Source organism: Electrophorus electricus, chromosome 8, assembly GCF_041902795.1.
Source record: "Electrophorus electricus isolate QZ-2024a chromosome 8, ASM4190279v1, whole genome shotgun sequence".
Lineage (NCBI taxonomy): Eukaryota > Metazoa > Chordata > Actinopteri > Gymnotiformes > Gymnotidae > Electrophorus > Electrophorus electricus.
This window is the reverse complement of record NC_137504.1, coordinates 2,427,501-2,455,000: the sequence shown is the minus strand read 5'-3', so window position 1 is coordinate 2,455,000 and position 27,500 is coordinate 2,427,501. Positions and strand designations below refer to the sequence as shown.

The 27,500-nt window shown below is 44.3% G+C and overlaps 3 protein-coding genes across 7 annotated transcripts in view; all 3 read right to left on the bottom strand.

The window, feature by feature from the left end:
- The window catches only part of klhl8 (kelch-like family member 8), a 15,545-nt gene extending 6,601 nt beyond the window's left edge, over window positions 1–8,944 (bottom strand). The window contains exons 1-8 of the mRNA XM_027024301.3: window positions 8,883–8,944; window positions 7,504–7,722; window positions 6,544–7,092; window positions 5,874–6,060; window positions 4,949–5,092; window positions 4,401–4,512; window positions 4,060–4,228; window positions 3,733–3,892 (exon numbers count right to left, since the gene is read on the bottom strand). Of these exons, the coding sequence (XP_026880102.1) occupies window positions 3,733–3,892; window positions 4,060–4,228; window positions 4,401–4,512; window positions 4,949–5,092; window positions 5,874–6,060; window positions 6,544–7,092; window positions 7,504–7,698 (1,516 nt within the window). The 5' untranslated portion in view covers window positions 7,699–7,722; window positions 8,883–8,944. The remainder of the gene's footprint in view (window positions 1–3,732; window positions 3,893–4,059; window positions 4,229–4,400; window positions 4,513–4,948; window positions 5,093–5,873; window positions 6,061–6,543; window positions 7,093–7,503; window positions 7,723–8,882) is intronic.
- A 2,071-nt stretch (window positions 8,945–11,015) lies between these two features.
- LOC113586299 (sodium-dependent organic anion transporter-like) lies at window positions 11,016–16,880 on the bottom strand. Of its 5 annotated transcripts, none has more exons than XM_027024306.3 (7): window positions 15,868–16,863; window positions 14,688–14,806; window positions 13,035–13,123; window positions 12,764–12,939; window positions 12,020–12,177; window positions 11,761–11,925; window positions 11,016–11,194 (listed from the first exon to the last, which is right to left on the bottom strand). In XM_027024306.3, the coding sequence occupies exons 1-6, from the start codon at window positions 16,218–16,220 to the stop codon at window positions 11,807–11,809; spliced, it is 1,014 nt and encodes a 337-aa protein (XP_026880107.3). In that variant the 5' UTR covers window positions 16,221–16,863; the 3' UTR covers window positions 11,016–11,194; window positions 11,761–11,806. The 5 variants fall into 5 exon arrangements, with proteins under 5 accessions (XP_026880107.3, XP_026880108.3, XP_081575668.1 ...); XM_027024307.3 differs by having other exon boundaries at window positions 11,016–11,925; window positions 15,868–15,956; window positions 16,038–16,863; XM_081719542.1 differs by having other exon boundaries at window positions 11,016–11,925; window positions 15,868–16,272; window positions 16,488–16,863.
- Window positions 16,881–21,106: 4,226 nt separating this feature from the next.
- The window catches only part of sdad1 (SDA1 domain containing 1), a 7,119-nt gene continuing 725 nt past the window's right edge, over window positions 21,107–27,500 (bottom strand). Inside the window, exons 3-22 of the mRNA XM_035526771.2 lie at window positions 27,327–27,425; window positions 26,769–26,879; window positions 26,597–26,668; window positions 26,406–26,506; window positions 26,203–26,260; window positions 25,998–26,072; window positions 25,590–25,691; window positions 25,349–25,418; window positions 25,150–25,253; window positions 24,826–24,883; window positions 24,612–24,670; window positions 24,452–24,528; window positions 24,140–24,237; window positions 23,542–23,618; window positions 23,195–23,324; window positions 22,637–22,728; window positions 22,320–22,507; window positions 21,998–22,082; window positions 21,735–21,896; window positions 21,107–21,355 (exon numbers count right to left, since the gene is read on the bottom strand). Of these exons, the coding sequence (XP_035382664.1) occupies window positions 21,311–21,355; window positions 21,735–21,896; window positions 21,998–22,082; window positions 22,320–22,507; window positions 22,637–22,728; window positions 23,195–23,324; window positions 23,542–23,618; window positions 24,140–24,237; window positions 24,452–24,528; window positions 24,612–24,670; window positions 24,826–24,883; window positions 25,150–25,253; window positions 25,349–25,418; window positions 25,590–25,691; window positions 25,998–26,072; window positions 26,203–26,260; window positions 26,406–26,506; window positions 26,597–26,668; window positions 26,769–26,879; window positions 27,327–27,425 (1,863 nt within the window). The 3' untranslated portion in view covers window positions 21,107–21,310. The remainder of the gene's footprint in view (window positions 21,356–21,734; window positions 21,897–21,997; window positions 22,083–22,319; window positions 22,508–22,636; window positions 22,729–23,194; window positions 23,325–23,541; window positions 23,619–24,139; window positions 24,238–24,451; window positions 24,529–24,611; window positions 24,671–24,825; window positions 24,884–25,149; window positions 25,254–25,348; window positions 25,419–25,589; window positions 25,692–25,997; window positions 26,073–26,202; window positions 26,261–26,405; window positions 26,507–26,596; window positions 26,669–26,768; window positions 26,880–27,326; window positions 27,426–27,500) is intronic.

Here is a 27,500-nt window from a genome sequence, read left to right as displayed (position 1 = left end):
TTACATACATTTAAATACATCATGACGTGAATGGAAACCTTGACTTATCTACATATAACAATCAAGTCCTCCTGGATGTGTCCTACAGGAGAATTTGAATTGGAAACATTCGATTTTTATATATGCGAGAGAAAAATCAGTAACATAACTTTCAACAAATCTACTAAAAAACACATCAAATGAAGAATACTTTGCTCTTAAAAATGTAACGAAAAGCAGTGACATTGTTATTAAATTAGCTGATGAGGGTGGGGCTGTTGTCGTTTGGGGTAAAGACCTTTAATAAGGTGCTTTATTGTGCCTTTATAGGCTGAACAGCTCTGAAATTGTAGCTGCGGACCAATCTTCCATTCAGCTAAAATTCTGACGGAAAATAATCCTGGATGCCCTATTGCAGCTGCTTGTTCCTGCCCAACAGGAATTACATCCCGGTTCCTGGATGACATTTTCAAAACCAGCTGTTCAGTCGTTATATACATATGTTAAAGGCTCTTTAAATCTCCCACAGATCCGTGAACCCTACTGCATGAGCAGTGATGACATTTCTGGCATTCCTACATGCATATTTGAAGCGCACATGTATTTATTTCTATCTTCTCAAAGGTCCACCAAGCTTTGGAACATGCATGGAGTATCGCACATCCTGGCATGAGGAGAACTTTAAAATTGTATTTTATTTTTTTAGATATTTCAATGAATTCTGAAAAATTAGGTTTAAATACCACAATATATTATAAAACTACAGATTATTATTCTTATTTACAGTACAAGTCTTCACATTCCAAGGCTGGTAAAAACTCCACCCCTTACTCACAGCCATTAAAACTACCTGTTCAGAGAGTAGCTGCTCTGACCTATAAACAATCTAAAACTACAAGCAGTGACTCGGTGCTGACTTATCATGCTACACATAAAACAGTGGCTGATGATGTACTTAAACACGTCAGAATGCTCCAGGACAAGGCAGAGACCGCAACCCTTTTTAAAGGATCCTCCACAAATGTCCTACAGACGAGACAAAAACATTCTATGTCCTTTGACGCGCCTGTCAAGAGAGATAAATGACCACTTGGATAATAAACCGCTCTAGATGTGCTGAATGCACATTTATTAACACAGCCACTGAAGTAACTGGCGTAAAAGGATCGATCACCCCCCCCTCCTTTTCTGTTCATACGTCACTGCGGGAGTCTGATGTATTAGTGGTAAGACATGTAATCAGCTTTATATTGTAGAAACCAAGAGAAGACCTGCTGATCGGTTTCTAGAACACCCTCAGACCATCAGAGTTAGGGAGTTGTCATTTCCAGTGGCGAGGCTTTTTAATACTAATGGACACTATTAATGACACGTCTGTTTGCAATGTCAGTTGCTGCTATGGGAGCAATGAAGCTGGTGAACTCAGAACAAAAGACCGGATCTACACTCTCAGAATGAATGTTGTATTTTAAACATCTACTTTTCCTAGTACAAACAAGATCGAGAAGCACTTTGCTGGCACAACTGATGAAGAACCTCTGAAACGTCCTGTTTCTCTGGAAACCTTGTGTACTTCACAGCAATTTTGACTGCCTTACACACACACAGACAGACACACAGACAGACACACAGACAGACACACAGACAGACACACAGACAGACACACAGACAGACACACAGACAGACACACACACACACACACACAGACAGACAGACAGACACAGACTCTCTCAGAGGAGACTCTCTCATATTCTCAGCTGGAGTGTATGGGATGATTGTCTGTGTGCATGTGTGAAAGCAGGTCATACATTTTTACCCCACGGCAGCTACTGAGATGTTTCCTGGGTCATCACACACTTCTCAGTCTAGTCTCTTAATGTGCGGCCACCGAAGGTTCTGGGCTCTGAGTTTCACCGTATAACTCTCCGTAATAAAACCACTAAGCTGACACATCACATTTTCACATTTTCTAAACTAAAGTCCAAGCCTGGCCTCCATACTGACAGGGTACAGCCACCCCTATGAACACACCGGCCATAAAAGTCACCCTGTGTCATGTGTTAAGCCTAATGAATGGTCACTTATTTACAAACTCTTCACCTACACACTCTCCATCTCTCCATCTCCCTCCCGTTTTAGAAATGTTAACAGCCGTGATATAAAAGTCAGTTACTCTGCCTGGTTAGATTTTCCCACTTCTACTGATAAGTTTTATTGTCATTCCTCCACATACTCTGTATATACTCGAACTAGAAAACTGCAAATGCACAATGCAATACAGCAATAACACACCACACTCAGGACTACAGAATGTGAATGCACAACAGTGTGAGAAGAGTTCAGAAGAGGTAGAAAACACAAGAAAGATGGTGTGAGGGTGTGTAGCAGTGTACCAACCCTTGCCTTTATGGCAAACCTGTTCACTAGAGAATCGCCACTAAAATATACCAGCAAATGCCATGAAATAAGCGCAGGTTTTCTGATCCAGGAAACTAGAACACACCAAAGTGACATTTGCGACCGAAACCCAGGGATAGCCAGTCCTTAAAACACATTCTAATCGCACTGAAGATGTTGCATCATGGCTAGACAAAAAAAAAACAAAAACAACAAACTCCTTCCATCAAAACGAACGCAAGTTATGCCAACTGAAGTGACGTCTATCTAAATCTTGTCTTAGCACGCTTCTCCTTAGCTTATGACTGTGCCTACACTGTAGTTAATTTTATCCTAGTTCGTTTACTTTATTTTATTGTATTGTATTTTAGCATCTTATTTTATTTTATTGCTTTGTCAATTTTGTTATTGCTGTATTTTATTTGTGTGTGGTCTGAATTTCGGCTCTTAAATGTGTTTTTTATAATGTGTTTATTTGTTGGTCTGTTTGCCAGGCCTGAGAACCCCCTCACTATGGGACATCAGTGCTGATGTTTTGCTGATTCCTTCTTAGAGGCCCTGCGTAAATGTAGAGATTTTTGATTCAACACTTCTGTGATTTACTGAACCTTTGAAATATGTGTGTCGTGATATGCATTAGTTTGGATAGGAAGAGGGTTTGTTGCGTCGTAGATTGTTTGTCTGGATTGTCATTGGTTGCTCTTACAGTTCAATGGTTATCGAATAGCGAATTTGTGTGATTTGATTGTTGTCCTCGACGTTTTATTTCCTTAAGTCGTAGTAGTTGATAAATTGGGTCAATATCAATGTGTCTGTTAACTGATTTGTGGAAAACCAAACTCTCTCTCTTTCTTTGACTTAGCCTGGGTCACGACTGCCGTCATGGGCCAATTGAACTGATGACCTTCTTGAGCCTCGTGAACTGAAATTAATGAAAGGGGATCATGCCTCCTAGTGGCCAATTGATGTTCGTGTAGTCTGGTTGATCATTTTCTGCCGGTTTGTCCCATACAATTCTTGTCGCAGTTATTACACTGAATTCTGTACACCACATTTGTTCTTTCCTCTTTATGTTGTTGTTCTTTTGGTTTTGATAACAAGGCTCTCAGGGTTTTGATTGGTTTGTGGGTCACCATGATGCTGTGCTGTCATAGTAATCGTGTAGTTATTTCTGAATACATTTTCTATGCATTTATTTATTTTAGACCATTATTTGCTCTACAGTTCTTTTGAAATGTGCTACAGTAACACATTGCTTGTAGACACGGCGTTTCATCCTGCTTGTGTTCCAGCAGTAAGGAGCAAAGACAGACAGAGAGCGCGTCCCTGAGCGCATCGCGAGTGCGTCCTCCTCACCCACAACATAGAGGCAGCCGTTGAGCTCGCTCACGCCGTTCCCAGCGCGCCGCTGACCCATCTCCGCAACGTCGGTCCATTTGTTGAGATGCGGATCAAAGCGCTCCACGCTGGCGAGAGAGGCCACCCCATCATTCCCGCCCACGGCGTACACATAACTCTGCCGGCACAGAGAGAAGGATGCACAGGCCTCTGGGTCACTCACTTCATCACAAGAGCTGAGATGCTTAGAAATCTGAAAATCAGCGAGGCTGAGAAGATCCATGCCACATGCGGCTTCTGTTCTTCTATAAATGAACTGAGATACCCATGATCCTTTGTGCTTACCCCCAAAGCAACAGAGCCGACCCCTCCTCTAGGAGTGTTCATGGGAGCCACAGCACTCCAGCGGTCCGACTCTATATCGTAACGCTCCACGTCACTGAAACACGAGTTGTCATCCAGCCCCCCGATAGCATAAATGGGACCGCCTAGAGCAGCCAGTGCTATCCCCCGCCTACACACACACACACACACAAAATCGGCAAGGCTTTGGGGAAAGACCATACTCAGCAGTGCAGTACCTCTTAGTGTTCGCGTACGCCCGCGCGCGCACACACATACACACACACACACACAGACACACACGGCAAGGCTTGGGGGAAAGGACTCTAGACCCAGTGCAGTACCTCTTAGTGTTCATGGAGGCCTTCATCATCCACTTGTTGGTAAGAGGGTCGAACATCTCCATGTTGCCAAGGTGCTCGCTGCCATCATGGCCGCCCACGGCGTATACCTTCCCTGCAGGGGCAGCCATGTTACACGGAGGCAGCGACATTCCCTAATCTCCCACGCCCCCCCGAAGCTGTTCGGCTTTCTCCAACACCTCAGCAGCATCAGTTCAGCTCACAATCACCTTGTTACTTTTTTTTGTTTCTTTAAAAACAAGATCACATCTCACACCCTTCTTCCCTTGCTGTGGGTGTATTTTCTGCACTTTCTAAAACTGGTTTCTGAATCTTCCAGCAATCATTGCGTAATGACTACATCTTTACATAACAGTTATGGCTTTATGCTGTTCTTGTTCACAATGTTCACCTCTCGTTCCAAACTTACCGCTCACACACCCAACACCACCAGCTCTGTGTCTCTGATCTCTTCCTCATACCGTTCTCTCCATCATCCATGACACACCTGCACCCTTCTCACTCTCACTCTCACTCTCACTCTCTCTCACCTCCCACTGAGATGACTCCCACATGCCTGCGTCGGCTGTTCATCTCAGGACCAAAGAACCAGCTGTTCTTGCTGATGGAGTAGCACTCGATACTGCGGAACGGGTCCCCAGAACCCCCACGACCCCCGACGCAGAACAGCACACCTGCACAAGGTCAGAGGTCAGCAGCAACACACACAACGTAAGGTGTCATGCTGTGATAAGCTCAGATATGCTGGGCAGATCCCTGTGTGGGGTTCCAGTCCTCAGAATGACACACTGTAAAGCCATTTCAAAATTGGGCTTAATTGATTAATTCATTGATAAATTACAAACAATAGCACCAAATAATCATATAACTAAAAATTCTTAATGAAATTGAAAAAAAAAACAAAAACATAAAAGTTATAGTAGGACAGTTTCATTAAAAATGGGCCCACTTTTATAAATCCAAGTAGCTTTGCCCTTAAGGACTGTAGGTGTCAACTAAACCTGACAAGCGGTGACACCCAGTGAATAAGAAGCTCTGCACTTTTAGGTGCTCAATTAGTATTTCAGTACACCCGTTAATTAATATTTCAGCACACCTGTTAATTAGTATTTCAGTACACCTGTTAATGGCTGAACAATTAAAATCACATGGTTTATGATTTCTCAGAGAACAGAAGTAATTCCGTGATATGGGCAGGACGCGGTGCACACAACCACCATGACAACTACATAAAATCTTCACTATCCTTTAATGCGTGGTGGAACAAAACTGCTTAGTCATCATTAGGATGTGCAATTGCATAAAACTCTGTGATCGGACCGCAAGACTCGCATCTCCCGGAAAAGCAGACACGCAGATGCCAGAAAAGCAGATAAAAGCCACGCAGGAGGCAGGGCCGAGTCCCTCCCCACTGAAGCACCTGTGACAGGCACGGCCGAGCCCCGCCCCTCTCACCTGCCGTGTGTTTGCGGGGCGTGGTTCGGATGGAGTACTCGAAGTCAGGCACGCTCTTGTTGCTCAGGTGTAGGTGGTAGTTCCTGGCCTCGTCTAGCAAGTCCCTGCAGTTCAGGTTGGATTTGAAGGTCTCCTCCTTAGCCACCGTGCCCGTGAGGAAGTCCACGGGGAGAAGCGGCAAACGTACCTGCAGGGGACGAACATGTAACAGCCACAGGTGAGGCAACAACACGCAAGACATAATACCATGTAATGCGTAACCAGAACCCCTCTAACGTGACGGTAACGTCAACACAGTGGCTTTTAGGGTAATTAAGTTTCCTAATAGGGCTTTAGTGCAGAAAAAGGCAAAAGTTCTTCAGACTTGACATGTCATCCTTTAACACCGTCGCCAGAACAACGGCTCCAATGTTTGCGCGTGCATTTCAAGGTGGGCTTCTCTCACCTCTAAACCATGCCTGTGGATTTCCAGAGAGGGATACACCAGTCTATCTGTAAATATTTATCTATTGAATCTATCTATTCATCCATCTTTTCTTTCTATCCATCTTTCTGTGTTCAGTTTAAAATAAGAGCCGGCTATAAAATTACACAACGAGATAAATTATTTTTTTTTTAAATGGATTACATGGTTTTTTCCACAGTGATGTTTACCGATTGCCAGTCTAACCTGGGACATGATCTGGTCAAGCCAGAGCTCATGGTGCTGAGGGTTTGCCTTCAACCACTTGACGGCGGCGTTGTAAACCTGCGTCTCCGAGTGGATGTTCAGGTCTCCGGAGGCGAGCAGAGCCTTTAGGTGCTGTGGCGACACACAGGTGAAGTCCTCGCACTCCACCACCTCCCGGAAGTGCTCGCAGGCGTAGCGGTCGGCCATGCCCATGAGGTCCACCCTGTTGTGGCTCTCGGCGAAGGCCCGTACGGCCAGGCAGTTGGAGGGATGGAAGTGGGCCTTCATGTACTCGCAGCAGGCGCGGGCCACCAGCTCCACCTGCAGGATGCAGGCGGCATACAGCAGAGGTTGCACGTTGTCCACGGTCAGTGTGAGGCGCGAGGAGTAGGCGAAGCGCACCAGGTCGTGTATGGCGTCGCCGTCGAAGTCACGGATCTCAACAAGGTCCTGCTTGGCTTCGGCCATGTCAGAGAGGAACATGGCACGGAAGTAGGGGATTACGCAGGCCAGGACGAGCTTGTGACATGGTATCAACTTAGTGCCCACCTACAGAAGGGATATGGAGAGAGAGAGAGAGAGAGAGAGAGAGAGAGAGAGAGAGAGAGAAAAAAGGGGAGAAGAGAGAGAAAGGGGAGAATAAAACAAGAAAAATAAAGTGAAAGATAACACAGACAAACATGAAAACAGTCTAAGAAACACACAGCATACAGCATCTACCAGCTGCAGCTAGAACATCTCTGTTACAGACTATTACAGAAATTGATTCTAAAAGCACGGTGTCTACCAAATGGGTTTTCAGTTTGGGCAGAAGAAGATGAGAGCTGCTCAACGCTTGCCATAACTGAGTGCCAAAAATACTGTATGTCTCCCTTGCAAAAGCCTATAAATAAATAAATAAACTTGATCTAGAGACTTCTTCCCCCAACCACACAGAACCCATTCGGTTTCCATGACTACCTTGAGTGTGACGTCACAGAGCTCTCCGTTGTCATAGAACTGTCGGAGGGAAGTGTGGAACTCCTTCCAGGCCTCGTGTGCTTCGAACACGAACGAGCCGTCCGCCTCGCTCTCTGCGCCTGACGGCAGCGCTGCGACTTTGTCCCTCAGCCTGTGCTGTTTCCCATGCTCTGGCACCACGTCTCCTGGTGCCATGGTTACGCACGCACGCGGCCACACCTGCGAGAGTGCGGCGGGGTTATGTGGAGCCTGGTGAGCCTCAGGCAAGCCGACAGCACAGTTCGGCCAGTTCAAAAACACAGCACAGCACAGGACTGGTCTTGTTCTACCACAACCACACAGCAACCTAAACAAAGGGAGCTAAGCAACTCGAAGCACTGTTCATTAACTAACACACACACACAAAAACAATGTGGGCAGGAAATAAAAGGTGACACCACCAGTGTATCGTAGGACTGTCCGGTTCTTGGCTGACAGATGTCCTCACGCCCTTGGTGGACTAACACACAAGCAAACGATGTTCTCAGAGAGGGAAGCCCTCGGACGCACTCACAGTACTGACTGCTGAATGGACCCTCTGTAAGACACTCACCTCATCAGCATTCATGCACTGCCTGCTGTAGTGTGTGTTTCACGGCGAGCCTAATCTGACGGCGCATTGTTTCCTGCAAGATGCAGGCTGGCCAGGGTTTGGGCTCTCATTCCCACGAGAAACGTGGGGGAAAGCATTTAGCGGCTTGGCTTTGTAGCTAGACACCTTCCTGAAGTGAAACAGGCCAAAAGGGCTAAAAGAGATCCAGCTGAGTCTAGTCTGAGCAAACCAAGACGATGGATGTGAGCAGATAAGAGATACTGACCACATCCACAGTTCAGTAAAACGTCTGCTATCTGGGACATAAAAAGAAGCCTTCATCTAGCCAATCCTTGGCCAAATCATTACAAATAGTTTTTAATTGTTGTTAAACTGTCTAACCGTTTAACTCGCCATTGAAGTTATTTGACACCTTCACGCTCGCAGCGGCACACAGGCTGGTTAGCTAGCCTAGCTAGCACTCCTGCTCAGTACTAAAAACCTTGTTTCATTGCACTGTATTTGTACTGTATTGTGCCGTTAATCTCGCATTGATCTGCCCCGGTCCCAAAGCCAGTGTCTGACCTGGAGACATCGCTCTGAGAGAGTAGAGCTGCTCTCCTCTGGACAAGCCTAGCCTAGCCTGGCTAGCCTAGCCTAGCCTAGCCTGGCCACGCCACCACTCCTGCACAACAAAACTGCTCTTACATGACAGGAAAGAGACACAGAACACGACACCCTGATGCTCACTGTGTTAGTTAAGGGTCGTGTTTGTATTAGAAGTCATGCTAAACGTAACAGATGTTACCTCATCCTGTGTGAAGCCGAACCTCCACTTGGCTTGACAACCAGTTTGTTGTCGTTGGGGGAGATCGCGAAGAACTTTGGGAAATGTAGTTTTCCACCGTAGACTGGCTGAGACTGGCCACCCTCTCTAACCTCTGGCCTAACGACTAGTCTGGCTTACCAAACAGAAAAAAAGTATAAGGTGCTGCACGATATTATTATTAGACTGTATCTAGTTATCAGAATAATTACAAATGCAAATGATTGGACAATGTAGAAGAAGCAAGTTTTTTGGGTTCCCAATAAACAAAGAACAACAAAGCTCTAATGATAATACAATCGAGCCACATGACAACACATAAAATCATATTCTACGTGGACAGTAACTTTTATTTCTCTGAAACACACTATCAGAGACATGAGAGCAGGATCCTGGGGGGGGTGGGGGAAATAACGTACAGCTGTTGGTTAAATGTCCGGCATTACTACTGCCATGCTCAGCGCTCCCAGTAGGAAATGTAACACCGGGTTACATCAAATAGGTATTCAGGTGATCTGGGTCACAAAGGCAATAGAGTTGAAGACCAGAAAAGAGGGAAATGTGGTAGTCCACAGTGAGGTACTGCATAACCACTAATCATAATCAGAAATAATTTAATTATTAAAAAAACAGTAAATTCAATTCTAATTCTGATTATGATATATACCCCTAACTTCAAAAAGAAAATGTAGTCCAGATTTGTTGATGAGGAACAATATTTGGCATGGTCTCACATTTTATTGAATATACATTGTGGAACTTTCCAAATTGTTATCATTAAACCGTCAATATTTGTTATGAGGTTTGGTCTGAAATGTTTACTGTACTTGCAGTGCTTATATAACATACATGTTGTTGTTTTTTTTAAATATTCTTTTTCTCCCTACCAAGATCAGTTATGGTTAGTCTCTCTCACACACACACACACACACACACACACACACACACACACACACACACACACACACACACACACACACACACACACACACACACACACACACACACACACACACACACACACGACAGTTTGTGGTGTAGGATGATTCACACTTCTGACTTCAAAGCTGGTGTCACCTTACAGGTGAACTTATTACAAAGGCTGGAGATCAACCCTATCTCCAAAGTCACCCACAATAGTTTCTGTGGTGTGTGCACACCTGCACGTGATGTGTAGCCCCTGGTAATGGGAGCAGTACCTTCACACCTGGCTTTAGCACAAGTAGACTCTCCTGCTCTGGTGTCAACGAGAACATGACAGGTAGACCAAAAACACTGAATTCAGCCAATCTTTACTGGTATTTTAGACTTAAATTTAATTCACTTTAGTATAATGTTTTGGTCTTGGCTGTAGGCAGGTGTAAAAAGGAAATAATGTTTTGGTATCTTTATGTTTATGGTTTGATGGGACATCAAAACATTTTATTCAGGGTTAAGGTATCTGGTGGTGCACTTCTTATCATGGTTTTGGGTGAAGCCAGGTTCACATACTTTTGTCTCTCACAGATATGTAATAATGGATCTTTTTTCTCAATAAATAAATGACAGAGTATAATATTTTTGTCTCAGATGGTTTGGTTCTCTTTATCTACGTTTAGGACTTGTGTGTTGAAGGTCAAATTGATGCAGAAATACAGAAAGCTTCAAGCACCACTGTACTCACTGCTCCGGGAATGAAACAGTATCATGAACATATGAAGATGAGGGTCACACACAGAAACACTGCAGGCAGGAAATGAAACCACACTGTTTAAATCATGCCAGCTGCAGTTAAACGTGTGCACTGGTAAATATGGACCTCTGAGACAATGTGACCATTATCAGTAAAACAGCCCTTTAAACATTCACATTTCTCATACTTTATTCTTTCGCTTAAATGACTGAGAAAATCAAAAAGCAATAAAAACATTCTTTACACAGATCTAAACTTGTGCTGGAAAAATGAAAGCAGAACAATAAAAGATAATATACTTTAATCAAGAATTGTATATGCCCTTAAAATACATCTCTGCATGAGTTATTAAATGTTTGTGTTCAAAATGACCTCTCTCTCTCTCTCTCTCTCTCTCTCTCTCTCTCTCTCTCTCTCTCTCTCTCTCTCTCTCTCTCTCTCTCTCTCTCTCTCTCTCTCTCTCTCTCTCTCTCTCTCTCTCTCTCTCTCTCTCTCTCTCAGACACACCACACACACACACACATACAGTTGGTGAAGTATATTTGAGGACTACGGGACACAGAATGGTGATAAAGCACGTCAGAGCCCAGGTGCAAAAAATGCAGCGTGCTGGCCGACTTCACTACAATGGGATAATTTAAGAAGGGAGGGAGAGAAAGAGAAACAGAGCAGAAAAGGGCTGAAGAACACAAGTGTGATAAGATAAGATAAGATAAGATTCTGGATAAACCACCTCTAACACTTTACAATATGTTACCAAACAAAATCAACTACAAATTAAATATTCAGATTTATGGTCACATTTTCTTGTTACACCCCCAAAACAATTAATGTATTTTAAGCAATCATAAAATAAAATAAAACAGTAAATATAACATGGTGTATACTTAATGTATGCATTAACATATAATTATTAGTTACCATAGGAACAGCAACAACAAATGGAAATATTGTCATGCTAAATTAGTTATAATTGGCTGTAAAAACCTACCAATGTTTAAAGGAAAGGAAAAATTAAACAAGACTCGACTTGTAGGGAGGAAATTTAGCCCAATGTTTGCATGTCTGCATGCACAGTCACCCAAATTTGTTTTTCTTAAAACCATAATCCATTGGATTCCTGATCTACAAGTAAACTGAAATGATGAGCAATGCTGTTCCGTAATTTTTAACTCATTTAATGTTTACCTTCTGGGTCATTTCATTACTGCTTTGCTCTGGTGCCCAGAAAAAGTCACATTCGAACACTCTGGATTTCTCCATGTGAACGCGGCACACTGCGAGAACTCTGATTCTGTTTTTCCGTGGCGGTGAAGGGCTGCTTCTGACATTTTTTCTTATACATCTGAAAGACTTTAAGAAAAAAAAAAGATGTTAGAAATGGCTCCTGTGAAATATGTGTGAAAAATGTGTGGATCTGGAAAGGAGTGTTAGTGTGCTGTCCTACCTAACACCAGCAGCAAGCCCCCGCACAGCTGAACGCTGGAGTACATAACTGTTACCATGATTACTTCTGCAAGCTGTTCCAGGGAAAAAACCAACTGCAGCACACCTAAACAGATGTGCATGTTCTGAGCTCCTGTCTCCATGGCGATGGTCCTGCACCTGAAACCACAGTGACACAAGTGCTCTTGCTTTAACAAGATGTTGTTAGATTTGTGCTCATATATGTGTCGGTCACAAGTGAGAACGTCTCCCTGTGTGTTTGCAGGATTCGCTGTCATCACTCTGATTGGCTAGTCATGTTTTAATCATGTAGGGCTCATAATGTCTTAGTGCAGATGAAACCACCTTCTACCCAATACAGGTCCAGTAAACTAAGAGAATGGACTCACAGAGGTACTAAAAAAAATGACAGGCTTCATTTTAAACTGGTTTTAAACTGACTGAATCGCAATAACAGATTTCAACTCTCAGCGGACAGTTGAAAATGCTCTGCTAAGACCACACAGTTCCCCAACATTTGCAATACTTTTGCTTCCTCATCACTCATTCCCAAGTTAATCACTGCGTGCTGTAATAAAACTGGATTCCATAATGGAAAAAAATAACCAAATGGAGGTTATTCTTCACTGGAGCACTTCTAAAAATCTTTAATTCAACCTGGTCTTCTTGGTTTGGCTGTGCTGGCTGAACAGGTGCTTGAAGCTACACGTAGTAAATATTTAGTCCAACACAACACGTTTCTGACCGATTCAAAGGTTGTTGCAGTACAACAGCAATGCCAAATCCAGCCAGACCACCCAAGATGGGAAACACGCCTCCAATGACAAGGAGGGGCCAGCTTGTGTTCCATCTCACTTTCTCAAGTAGAACACTGATAACACCGAGACCCATAATCACCAGACCACCTATCGCTGACCCAATCTAGAGAGAGAGAGAGAGAGAGAGAGAGAGAGAATGTGTTAAGATATGTACTTTTACACTGTTTGGTTTATGGGAGTGTTTTTTGAAATGGTTACCTTCAAAATGATTTTTGCTGCTTTTGGCCACTTGTATTTGGTCACGATCCCAAAGCTCACTGGGATGATCATAGTGATAAAAGTGAATCCTGCAAACACACAGGGAGACATTCTCACTGGAACACTGCATGCACAGGCAGGAAGCAATGGCATGGTTACGCTTGAGTGAGACAAATAAAGTTGGCAACAGTAATTTCATATTTAATTATTTAGTGGCAGACTATGACCATCACATATATCAACACAAACCTCAGAACATCTTGCAAAAACAAGAGCACTAAATTAAAAATAACTTTGTGTTAAAATTTGCTACAATGCTGCTCCCTTTTCTGTAGAGCAAAGTCTGTTCTATCCGGCCGTACTAATGATCTAGCCATCATGCTAACATGTCTGCTCTTAGGTAGGTGAAAGGCTATGGCAAATATGGTTTGAGCTAGTGAGAGATACTGCATATTCTATCAGCTCTGCACATGCTGCACTGGCTTTGCTACGTATACTCATGTATCTCTGAATAAAGTGCGATTGCTTCTCAGTATCTCTGATCGTGCGTCACTCATTCTGAGGAAGGACAACCAGACCCAGGCGAGGCAGACGGTGGGACCAGAGGGACACGGTTAAGGAAAACACTTTTATATGTTGTTTAATTTTCACTTAGCAACAATTAACAACATGACAACAACATTGTCAGCAACTGTGTATAATGGTGTTTTGAGCTTAAAATGGTCATATGTCCAACACACAGACTCACTTCACTACCACCTGGACAGACATTTTCTTGCTCCCTATTTTAGAAAATAACATATGTTGCCATGGAAACTATGCATACAAACTAATTATTTATGAATTTTAAATAGGAATGAGAGACAATGATACTCTAAAGTGAGTGATGTACATTTGCACCCATTTGTGTGCACTTCACACAAATTGTAAAACGAATGTGACTTATTTCAGCTCTGGCAGAAAACATAAAGAAATATATCATTGAAAGAAAGAGACAAACCTTTATATAACAGAAATGTGGCTCTAAATGACTTGAGATTTGTCTGGTGTTGTTTTATAGGGCCCTGAGAAAAGCAGCTAACTTTATAAAGCACTCCATTCCACCGGGCAGTCAGTACTGGGGAGCGTGTGTGTGTGTGTGTGAGACATACAGCCGGTGTGTGTGTGTGACATACAGCCGGTGTGTGTGTGTGTGTGTGTGAGACATACAGCTGGTGTGTGTGTGTGACATACAGCCGGTGTGTGTGTGTGTGTGTGACATACAGCCAGTGTTGGTGTGTGTGTGTGTGTGACATACAGCCAGTGTTGGTGTGTGTGTGTGACATACAGCCAGTGTTGGTGTGTGTGTGTGTGTGACATACAGCCAGTGTTGGTGTGTGTGTGTGTGTGACATACAGCCAGTGTTGGTGTGTGTGTGTGATATACAGCCGGTGTGTGTGTGTGTGTGTGTGTGTGTGTGACATACAGCCAGTGTTGGTGTGTGTGTGTGTGTGACATACAGCCAGTGTTGGTGTGTGTGTGTGTGTGACATACAGCCAGTGTTGGTGTGTGTGTGTGTGTGTGTGTGTGTGACATACAGCCAGTGTTGGTGTGTTTGTGTGTGTGATATACAGCTGGTGTGTGTGTTTGTGCGTGTGTGTGTGTGTACTTTACCTATCTGGAGATAAGGGATCTGGATACATCCTGCCGCGATCCATCCCTGCGTGTAGATGTACAGAGACAGTGGCAAGCCAGCGGTAGCCAGCAGGGTGGAGATACTCGTCATGGTGATGCTGAAGAGGGTGAGTGGGTGGGTGAGGGATGGAGGGAGGTGATCTCATCAATCATCAGTCTTTCTAAAAATGGCAGTTATGGACCCCCACACTAGCCAGTATGACAGACGAGAATGTAATTCATCTTACATACAAAACTGTATTTACAGTATTTACTGATGCCAAATCTGTGCCACATTAACATGTTTCTTCTCTCTTTATCCTGATTTACAAAAAGCAGTGTGTCCCAGAGTATAAATCAACTCCAAAGCAGAATTTCCTTTACATCAGCTCCTTTGGGCTCTTAGGAGGTCTGAGGAGGATGAGATGAGTGTGTTATTACAGGAATGTTAAAGTGTGTGAGAGCAGATTTACCCAGCCTTAGGTCAAACTTGCTCACACTTCTCTGCTGTATTGATTTTAAATGCTGGTTTTTAACCCCTAACCCCATTAAAATGTAACTTCTCACTACATTTCTTTATTTGGTCTGATTTTTAATCTTAAATCCTTCTTTAACAAGCTCAGTGGTTAAGGTACTTGACTTGTAATCGGAAGGTTGCTGGTTCAAATCCCACCTCTGCGAAGTTTCCACTGTTGGGCCCCTGAGCCCAGCAGTTTATAACCCTTAATTACTCAAGTAGTACTCAGTCATAATTGTAACTCGCTTTGAATAAAAGGGTCAGGTAAACGTACACGAGAGCTTTTTTTCCTAATAAGAGTAGATTGTCTAATGTTTATTGAAATATTTATACATTGAATATATTGAATATTTATCGATAAATTAGACCAGCTCATGACAAACGCAGAATTATTTCCAGAATAAATGGATATTCCTTTACAAAAAACAAAACAAAACAACTGCCACTATTTAAAGAAGAATTTAGCTGTAATAAAAAAAAAACCCACAAGCAAAAGAGCTATTGTTTCATCATGTGATTGGCTGTCAAGAATTACATATTCAAAAACATTAAACTACACACACACACACATACACTGAACATAACACCAAGAAACACACACTCACATTGAACTTAACATCAACACACACACACTTAACACCCCGTCCCCCACACCACACACACCTGAGCTCCACGTCCCCATCTATCCAGTAGGTGATGATGTTGGAAGAGATCCCTCCAGGACACGAGCCCAGGATAATCACAGCGATGGCCTGCACAGAAGTGATGCTGAACCCCAGAGCCAACAGGTAGGCGGTCAGGGGCATAATGCCAAACTGGCACAGAAGACCCACCAGGATACCTGTTGGGTGGCGCAAGTGTCCCCAGATCTTCCGCACCTCCGCCGAGCAGCCAATGCAGAAGACCACAAGGGACATCGCAGCCATCAGTACCACGGTCAGATGCTGGTTGTGATTGGTTGTGAAGCCGGCCAGCATGCTAACGTTGCTAACGTTACTTTTGCAGTTGCTCCACATGTTGAAAATGCCACAGTGGGGTAAACTGGAGGAGGCAGTGTGAGAAAACACACTGGAGGAGAAGGAGAAAAGCAAGAGTTAAAGTTTAATTGCTGTGGCATACTGGTTGAACTTCGCTAACTAGAACGTTAAATGGCTGGATTCAGCCCAACACGAGCTTTCCCTTTTCATGTTCCCACCTGGCCTTAACCTACTTCGTCCGAGTACGTTTTCACTCTCTCGCATGTCATGTGTGTTTCATTGGTCTTAACGAGTATACAAAGCTACCTGTCTGGACAGTTGCTGGCGGCTGTGATCGGTAGGCCACCGTGGTTTATCCGACTTGGCTGTGCTCCTCACTAGTCAGCTTTCTGCAGTGTGTATCCTGGGATTTATCAGTGAAGTTCATTGCTGGATTATTACATTTCCCATACCGCTCCTGGACTACTTCATCTGAAGAACAGATATCGCATGCTACCTCCAGATGTTAACCAGCTCTCCTCTTGCCACCAGGTCAATGACTTTTGTAACCAGGCTTATCAATGGCACTAAAGCAACTGCTTGTACTGTAGACCCTCTGCCGGCCCCCTGATTAAACATTGCCAGCCTTCGCTTTTCCATTGATCATCAATGCCTCAGTTAGCTCAGGTTAGGTTCCTCCCAGCATAAAACTACCTGCTATTACCTCAGTCCTGAAGAAGTCAGGCATTGACCCCATAATCTTCATAGTTACCATCCTATATCAAACCTTCCTTTCGTCAGGAAGATACTGGACCGTGTAGTGTTGGCCCAACTCATCTGACCTCCAGCAACCTTTTTGAGCAGTTTCAGTCTATAGTTTACAGCAGAAACTGCTCTGGTAAGGGTCATGATTGATCTGGCAAGGGTCATAATTGATCTGGTATTGGCAGCTGATGCTGGTCTAGTGAACATCCTGGTCTTCTTCGATCTTACTACGGTGTTCGATACAGTCTTTCATCACATGTTGTTGCATAGGCTAAAGTTCTGGACTGGGGTCACTAACACATTAGTTGCCTGGTTTAGGTCATATCTCACCGACAGGTAACTTCAGGTCAGATACTTCTGCCCCCCTCACGGTGTCCTCCAGGGTTCAGTTCTTGGCCCCCTTCATAATCTACCTGCTTCCACTTGGTGATGTTCTCCGACAGCACAGTCTTCAATGTCACTGCAGATGATGCTCAAGTTTACATTTGCACCAAGTGCTCTGATACACTGATGTATGAGTCACTGCGCAGCTGCGTGGTTGACATTAAAAACTGGATGGCTTTGAACTTCCTCAAACTTAATAGTACGAAATCTGAAACCATTCTCATAGCACCTTCTTCTGCTCTCAAGAAAAATTGGTCAACCCACTCTGTCTATCCCAGGTTTAATCATGTCCTCTGTGACTCAGGTCCTTAACCTGAGTATCTACACTTTCACTGGAGACCCACATTAATAACATCACCATAATTGCCTTCTTCCACCTTAAAATATCTCCAGAATGTGTCCCTTACTCACTGGATTATTGCAGCTCAATTCTGGTTGGGCTCCCTGTTTGTCTTCTCAAGAAGCTTTAAATACATGCAGAATTGCATACACTGGCTCCTGGGCCATTATCACATACAGTTGTGGCCAAAAGTTTTGAGACTGACACAAATTTTGGTTTTCACAAAGTTTACTGCCTCAGTTTTTTTGTCAGAGGTTTTGTCAGAAAGTGGGTTGCCTAAGAACACTGCAATGAATAAGGAATGGTATCAAAACATCCTCCAAGAGCAACTTCTCCATACGAACCAAGAGCAATTTGGTGGTGAGCAATGCTTTTTCCAGCATGAGGGAGCACCATGTCACAAGACAAAAGTGATAACCAAGATAACCTGTGGTCAATCCTCAAAACGAGGGTGGACAAACAAAAACACAGAAACTGTGATCAACTCCAAGCACTCATTACGCAAGAATGGGTTGCCGTCAGTCAAGATTTTTCCCAGAAGCTGATATCCAAGATGCCAAGGCAAATTGCAGAAGTCTTAAAAAGAAGGGTCAACACTATAAATATGAAGCTTTTGCTTAACTGGATGCATTTGTCAATAAAAAGTTAAAAAAACTTATGAAATGCTTATAATTGTACCTCACTATACCATATAAACATCTGACAAAAGGATCTAAAAGAAAAACTGAGGTAGTAAACTTTGTGAAAATCAAAATGTGTCTCAAAACCTTTGGCCACGACTGTGCAGTATAGTCTTACTCCTGGTGTTTAAATCTTCACATGGTCTGGCTCCTGATTCCCTTTTTGCTCTGTCGTTCAGACAAAATCCCTCACGCTTGCTCCAGTCTGTGATGCTCATGATGTTCCTCCTGCCAATCCACACACATGTAGTGATGGTGCTTGTAGCGCTGCAGGCCCAAAACCGTGGAACTCCATCTCCTTAACCTCTGTCTCTGCCCATCACTCTCCACCTTCAAAAAGCATTTTAAAACTTTCCTCTTTTCAAACTGCTTTTCCTGATCTGTAAATCTTATTTTCTTCTTATTGCCTCACTGCTTTGGTATTTTATTGTAGTCGTGTTTTTGTTCTCTTACCATGTCTTCATCTCTTATTTTCTTTTATACACTATATTCTCATTTTATCATTTTTGTTTTACCCTGCTATTCTCTTCTTATAATGTTTTTGCTCTCATACTGTAGTGTCCTTGAGTATCCTGAAAGACACATAAAGAAAATGTATTATTATTATTAAGACAACTGAAATTTCATTACACCTCCAAAAGTTTACAGTGGCTATAAAAGCCACTCACCCCCAGCTCAAGGAAGCTCATAGCCTAGAGGGGAAAGGTACGTTCACTAAACAAACCAAGCGCCAACTGAGTACTGAGTACCCATAAATACATTCCAGAACGTGCATGGTCCAAATATGAGTACTACTGACTCTGGCACAGTTTAAGCACTACTCTAAAACCTGATTATGTATGCCAGGTTGTTAAGTCACTGAATGTTGGTGCTCATTCACTAAGTATTCTGAACATGATTTAATCGATGACTGACACATGCCTCTACATTGAATGGTTCACTGCAGAGCACTGTGCTGTTGTTCTGTGGCAACAAAATAATGTGCAAGACACTTATGTGGAAGAATGTTTTGTTTTGAATGTGAGAATATAATTATGTCTCAGCTGCCCACAATCCTTCCCTGAAAACACTGAAATCATTACTGAAATCATTACTGAAATCACTACCGAACTGTAACTAGTGTTGAAGGGCTTCACACAGCCTGTACTACTGAACTGTAATCACTACTGAACTATAATCTACAAAACTACAACTCCCACAGTGCATTGCATTAACTATGCTGAGGCTGGACATGGTGCTGTACTCTGAAAGTGAACAGATAGCATCACCGGTGCCACACGTTACTGATGCCGGTGGGGCTGGGTACAGTCTGAGTCACTGGGTAGGCCAAAAGGGCTGAGGTTGTGTGTGCGTGCTACTGGCATAGAGTGTAAGGCTCAAATGGAAGTGAAGGCCCTGAGCACGCCCGGAGCACACCCTGAGCACACCCTGACTGTAGCCCTCACTCTCAAGGTGCCAGGGGCTTAATTCAGCCAAATTAACTCACTATGAATGGAGGACCCCACTTGAAATGGCATGAAATTGTTGCTGGTGAATATCACACTATATAAAAAAAAGAATACCTATGGATATCCTGACGCAGATGTTTTAAAATCCTAGAAATACCCCCAACACTTGATATAATCTGTAACTTTATTCTCCATATAGTTGTAAGACTGTTCATAACTATAAAGCCATGTATTTAATATCTTTTCCTTCCATGGTCTTTATAACATTACTATGTGGTAGGAGTGAAGAACCCAGATTGTGACCCACTTTTCAGTAGATCTCTTCTCAACAGCGTGCTACGCAATTTTTAACTGGAGTACTATCTTTGGAAAAAAGTTTAAGTAGATGAATCCATACCAAACTGGGCTGTTGGAGTTCACCAGTTTGACAGGAGCAAACACACACACACGATAACAGGTTTTGGGTTTCCGATGTTGACAATGAGCACTAGTGGTCTGGCTGAGTGGAGACAGCAGGAAAAAACTATAAGCGCATTTCCACGAAACCCCAAAACACTGATATCGCACTGCTGTCTGTCAACACTAAGAGAAATAATTCAACATCCAAGAAGCTGTAACAATAGTGAGCCAGAGAAGGTAAAAACACGCTGCTAAAGTTGACCGTGTTGGTCTAACGCTTTGTCTTCACAAGGCATCTGTCCACCAAAGCCAGATCCAAAAGCCAGAACTAAAGCTCGAAGCTTTATTAGAAAGTGATCTGTGAAGTGCAGTTTTGCAGAATCTGTCTCTAAAGAAAAAAAAGACTACTCCAAGTATCCTATGGCAACTTAAAGCACTGGTCAAGCTGAGCACGGAAATGAACAACCTACTTAAGGGTCTTTGTAAAACACAGCGTTATTCATTCTTTACAGTGTATACACCTGTACAGAAAAGGGTTGAGTCTGGTACCATAGAGCAGAAGTGTCTACAGGTGCGACTTTTCGAACATCACAAAGACGTGTGGACAGGAAGCGGGAAGCAGTAGCTACTAAACAGCTGTTAGAAACTATCGCAACGTAAGACTCAAATTTCAAGGCTTTGGACATCGAAGTATGGTGCACATGCTGCTTTTGATAAAGACTGAAAGATCAGGTAAGATTGTTGGGTAAGAAGGTCACAATTCTGTGCACTTGTACATGGATTTTTGGCCCATTCACAGTGAAGACCGCTGACATCTGGACCCACTCTACCAAAACGGAGCGTTACGTCACAGTTAAGAACCTGGTTAGTAACGTGCGCTTCGAACAAGTCTAAAATCCTTTGAAAATCCTAAAAATAATGCAAAAACACTGACACGTCAAATGTATTTAATACAGGTCAAATACAAGACTGAGCAGAGTCCAGTCCAGAGATTGGCAAAGAGTTTGTGCAGTCTTTTAATCTCAGCTGTATCCATCAGAAGTGTTTTACTATAGAAAACTTCTAGAACGGGGGGTGGGGGGGGGGGTTCACGAAGAGAGATCTAGAAAAGAGAAATCCCGAACATCTGAGAGGCTACTTATGTTTCCTCTTCTTCAGAAGGGCGTCTCGTAGAGCAATCTGTGAGAAGGGAACGAGAACAGACAGACATCAGGCTGAGCCTGCACTCTCAGAGTAATTATCATCGGCTTTTAAACACTTGTTATCTTGGTCTGAAAAACAAACCTTCAAGCTAAAATGTGACCTATGCCAATCAATCAATTAAAATCTTGATACAAGGCAGCACATTCACACAGTAGAGTCCCAGAAGTGTCCCAGAATGGACACATATGGACTTGTGCTATGGACACTGTGATATACTAGGTCCCAATGTATCCAACAGGCTTCTGCACTCTATAGCACTTCAAAATAAAAGTCTCAATTGGGGCGAGGGGGGGATTGGGAGGAGGTTCTCACAAACAAATAAAGGCCTTTATAATGAACGCGTGGCATCCGGCACCTGTTTCTCTCTGAAGGAGCGTTTGCCTTTGGTCCGGACATCCTGACTCTGCCTCATCATCATGAAGTTCTTCCTCTTCCTCTTCTCCTTGTTGCTGGTGCTGGCGAACGGGTTCAGTCTGTTCTTCTTCCTCACAAATTCCTTCCTGTCCGTCCGCCCAGCCTGGGCCCGGAGACAAAGGCGAGGTTTAATTTGCGGAAGGAAAACCAACCCAAGGGCTTAGTTTTATGGAGGCAATGTGGAGGGTTCCACAGTCCCCTCACCATGGCTGTGGCCAGCCGTGTCTCCTTGTCAGACTTGGGTTTCTTGTGCAAGCGCTCAATATCTCTCAGTGTGAGAAGCTCCCCTCTGAAACACAACACGCCTCACGTCACCACAGTTCTGCGACCAAACATGACCAAAATATGATTAATATGAACACTTGTATGAACAACGACCCCTAATATTTTGTAATATATTTCATGGGTTTAAATGTAACCTCTAATGGCGGGTTTTAACCCTTTAAAGCCTTTTCTCCTCAGGTAGGTCAGCAACTAAACAGCGGGGTGTGTACGCGCAGTGGGAGGGGAACCTCCTGTCGCGTACCTGTCTGCATCATCGTCGGCCTCAGCTCTCGTCCTCTTCTGGCTCTTCCCCGGCGCGGCGGTGACGTCTCTGGCCATCTGAGCCAGACGGATCTTCCTGAAGTCGTCCTGTGTGAGGAGGCGGCTGGCGCTCACCGCAGCTGCCTTTACCTTCCGCTCCTCTGCAGGGACGCTGTGGAGTTTCCCCGCCTGGCACGCGCACACACACACACGCGCGCGCGCACCGCCACAAACTTGAAACAGTCCAACATTCCACGCAAACTAGAATCGCATCAGGAATCAAACCCATGGACAGAGATGGACATACGAGGTCCATACCACTCCTTCCGGATCTTCATCAGAAGAATGGTGTACAGTGACCCATTCCCCATCATCATCATCTTCACTCATGCTGGCACTCTCCCAGCCATCTGGAAGAAAAAACAAACCATCAGGAAGGTTAAATCACATTCGCGTTATTAAGCGGTCCAACAGAGGGTCTCTCCAGCAGGTGGCGCTGTATCTCAGCAGCAATAAGTTCAAAAGGCCTGCTGAACGGAGTTGCGACTCACTTAAGTGAATCGATTCTTTCAAACTGTTGGCTTATATGAGAGTTTTGATTTGTTTGATTCAACGCAAAAAAGTGGACATGCAGAAGTATTGTGTGCTGCCAACGTGTACGTTTACATTTATGGCATTTAGCGGACGCTTTTATCCAAAGCAACTTACAATTCTGACTGAACACAACTTGAGTAATTGAGGGTTAAGGGTCTTTGCTCAGGGGCCCAACAGTGGAAACCTGGTGGTGGTGGGACTTGAACTGACAACCTTCTGATTACAAGTCCAGGACCTGAACCACCTTAACCAAAACACCGAGCAGATGTTTCAGTATCTGACCTTCGTTATCTCCTCCTCCGGCTTCCTCTTCCTCCAGGTCCAGGACCTCGGCCCCGGGGATGTAGTCCTTCGCCTCCAGTTCTCCGTAGTCCTGGATCCTGGCCTCCGCAGACGCCTCGGTGGGTTTCCCCTAGCGACGGAACAGCACATGTGGTTACCCGGCGTGCCACAGCGACAGACAGGTGTGATGGAGAGAGCGAATGAGTGGATCAATGAACAAAACAGACGAATGAACGAACGAATGAACAGACAGACAGACGAGTGGCTGAATGAGACGACAGTAGGCTGGAGAGTCAGATGAAGAGTCTGAGCTGGAGAGTCTGAGCTGGGTTGTCATGGCTACTCACCCTGTCCTTCCTGTGCAGCATGTGAGGATTGAGGTCTCTGAAGAGCTGAATTAGCCCCCTGGCAGACATCACCACATCTACACATTACACGCACACATGCACAACCACACGCACGTGCACACGCACAGACCCACACGCACGCGCGCACACACACAGATCCACACGCACCCGCGCACACACACAGACCCACACGCACCCGCGCACACACACAGACCCACACGCACACACACAGACCCACACGCACCCGCGCACACACACAGACCCACACGCACCCGCGCACACACACAGACCCACACGCACCCGCGCACACACACAGACCCACACGCACCCGCACACACAGACCCACACGCACCCGCACACACAGACCCACACGCACCCGCACACACACAGACCCACACGCACCCGCACACACACAGACCCACACGCACGCGCACACACACAGACAGACCCACACACACAGACACAGACTGTTGCTTTTACACTGCAAGGACCTGGTATCAAAGCTTCCATACAGCACTGCTATATAAAGGTGAACAGGTGAGAAACACAGTCATCAGCTGCAAACTCTTTAAAAGAAAAAAAAAAGGCTGAGTCATACTTTTGTCTTTGTGAGACTTGTACTGGGCGAGGTCCAGGAGCAGGTCTTCTGGCATAGAGAGAGGACAGCGTGTCACAATCTCCTTGATGGCATTAATACTGTACATACACACACACACACACACACACAGAAAGAAAGACATCTTCTATGAACTTTTTAATACCAAGAAACAGAACAAGATTAGACCCACAGAGATATAAAAACCACAAAGATGCAGATAAAGAATTTCCCTCTTAGTTATTTACTAAGAGAGTAAATAACACATACCAACACTGGTACGCAACACTAGTAGTGTGAATGACTAACACCTACCCTACTGTCATGACCTCTCCGGAGTTCCTGTCCGTGACGAAGTTGTTGGCGATGCTCATAATCACAGGCTCAATGACCTGGGACAGGAGCACAGTCCCATAAACCCATGTTCTCATCTGTGTGGGGAAAACTGACTTTCCACCGTGCGAGCTAAACTTACCTCCGGCGGGACCAGCGTGTGGGACGCCTGCGCAGCACACAGCAGGATCTTTGTGACCTCTGAACTCAGAAGGAAACAAAACAACATCAAGGACAACAGCAGGAGTACAAAACATTAGCCTGTGTGTGTCCGCGAAAGGACAGACACTGCTACTCAGTCATCGGAGACTCAGACGCTGCATTGAGTGCAGCTGGTCTGTGGAGAAAGTCTTTACCTCTCTGGTGAGGTTGCAGGAACCGCTGCACAAATGGGTAGAAGTTGAAGAGGAAGAGCTGTAGGAACCCCACACACACACACAGATCACATACAGATCAATAAACACTGAGATCACGTACACCGTAAAGATCACTCTCATAAAATGCTGAACAGGAAATCAGAAACCTTATAAAAAACAACCACCACCACATGGAAATAAACAAACAAGACCATTTATTAACCCTTTACTTTGCTCATGGCCTTTAGTATAAATAAAAATAACTACTTATTGGACGGTAATGAGGGTACAAGGACATAACCGTGATACAAGCATTTATTTTACCTCATGAATTCCCACAAGTCTGGAGATGAGCTCCATCATCATCATCTTCACCTCAAAGCGCTCTTTACAACTTTCCACCTGTTTCAGGAGCTTCTCTGCAAAATCTGTAACAATATGCAGCTTTTTAGTAAGGACAAAAACACCCAACAGATAGACAGAGAAAGCAGACCGCTAAGTTGTTGGCAGGTGAGTGTCATACCTTGGGGATCATGGATCACATGTATGGCAGAAAAATTAAAGACCTCAACCTTCTTTTTCTTTTTGTGTTTCTTCAGAAACAAAAATAAACAATTATTAGATTATTAATCCCATATACCATGTCATGTCAAAAATAAGAAATTGTTAGATTATTAATCCCATAAACCAGGTCACGTGAGAAATAACCAATAATTAGATTAATCCTGTAAATCAGGTCATGTAGCTGTTGAGCACAAAAACACCTTCAGGACTTTCATGGCTTTTTCCATCTTCTTCTTGTTTTTAGAAGTTTTCTTTCCAGTGGAGTATCGGACCATTAGATCCCTGGCGGAAGGCCCGTCGTCCTGGAGACGACAGATAAGCTCAGTCTGACCGTCACTGACACGCTGAGCAGGTGCACGTTTTTGACAGGACTCAGAATGACATTTTACAATCGGAGGAAAGCAGAAAGGGTCCCACACCAGCAGGACACACAACACACTTATAACTGGCAGAGAAATGTAGGAATACACACGTAAATGCAGGAATGCGGTTCTAAAGATTTTGGAAGCGTTTCTACTTTTTTTGAATGTAAAATCCCTGTGCTATGCATTTTTCATAAAGTGCAAATGAAGGTTTGTTTCCCATCTTAACTGAGGAGCACGCGGTACCTCCGAGTCCGAGCCGCTGCCCTTTTTCTCATCTTCGTCTTTCCCCAGGAAAAATGTCAGCGCAGCAACAAGGATCTGATTAGCCGCAAAACAAAACAAAACCGTAAAGAGTCTCCACCAAGCCAGAACATCAGACATCAGCGAGAACAGAAGCAGACATCAGGGAGTCAAAACTCACAGAGCAAAACTACTAGGTCCTTCTTACCTTTGTGACTTTGGAGAAACAGGCCGTCATGATAACGTTCACCGTTTTGGCATCGTTCCTAATAGTGGTCAATAACAACAAACCATTCACACACATGCATGAGCAAATACAATGCAGCTTCATTATTCCACAGGCCAACACACAGAGAACCATCGTGCATGTCCCGCACATCGCGACAGAGGAGTGGACAACTCCGTCCTCACCAAATATTCCTTTTGTACAGCTCCACCATCACATCTAAGGAAATCTTGGCTGCAATTGGATTGGAGTCCCTCAGCATAGTGTACATAAAGTTCTGCAAAGTCTGAATAAAACAGGCTGGAGTTGAACACGGTCGCTGGGCTCATAAGGACGACCACGAAATGTTTCAGCATGTAAGACAGACAAAACTTACCGTGTTCAACTTGTTGTTTTTGTGCTTTGCGTTAATATTCTTGATATCTGTCACAATGTGCGTGTACAGAGTCTGTCGGGGAGAGAGAACAGGACAACAGAGGATGTCAGCAGAGGCAGGAATCACAGCACGAGGGGTCTTTTGGAGAAATAACGCTTAATCGGTCTGTCACCTTCCGCAAAAGTTTGTCCTGACAGCGAAGCAGCTCAAAGAAGAGCTCCAGAAGACTTGTGGGTTCAATCAAGTCTTTGTTCCTCAAAAGGATCAAGGCCTTGCAAAACGTCTAAAACCATGAGAATAAAATGACAGTAGGCTAGTCTGGAGCCTTGGGAAACACGTCAGCGATTGAAATTGTGTGTTGCACACACCTGTCCACCTATCCATCCACACACACACACCCTCCATTCTACATATCCATCCACACACACACACACACACACACACACACCCTCCATTCTACATATCCATCCACACACACACCCTCCATTCCACATATCCATCCACACACACACACACACACACACACACACACCCTCCATTCCACATATCCATCCACACACACACCCTCCATTCCACATATCCATCCATCCATCCACACACACACACACACACACACACACACACACACACACCCTCCATTCCACATATCCATCCACACACACACACCCTCCAGACCCACAGTGCTTTAGAATCCGCATTTATCTACAGGATGGAGAAACAGCGATCGTACCATTCTGAGGTCTGGTTCAAGCAGTGTGTGGTGATTCAGGAGAAGCTCGGTGAGTTCTTGTGGGAAGTTTGCCAGCTCCTCCAGATAGCAGTGACCGACCTATTTGACCAAAGCACACTGCAGTAATTATCAGCAGGACATGGATACAAATGTAAGCCCAAAGAAGTCACATAC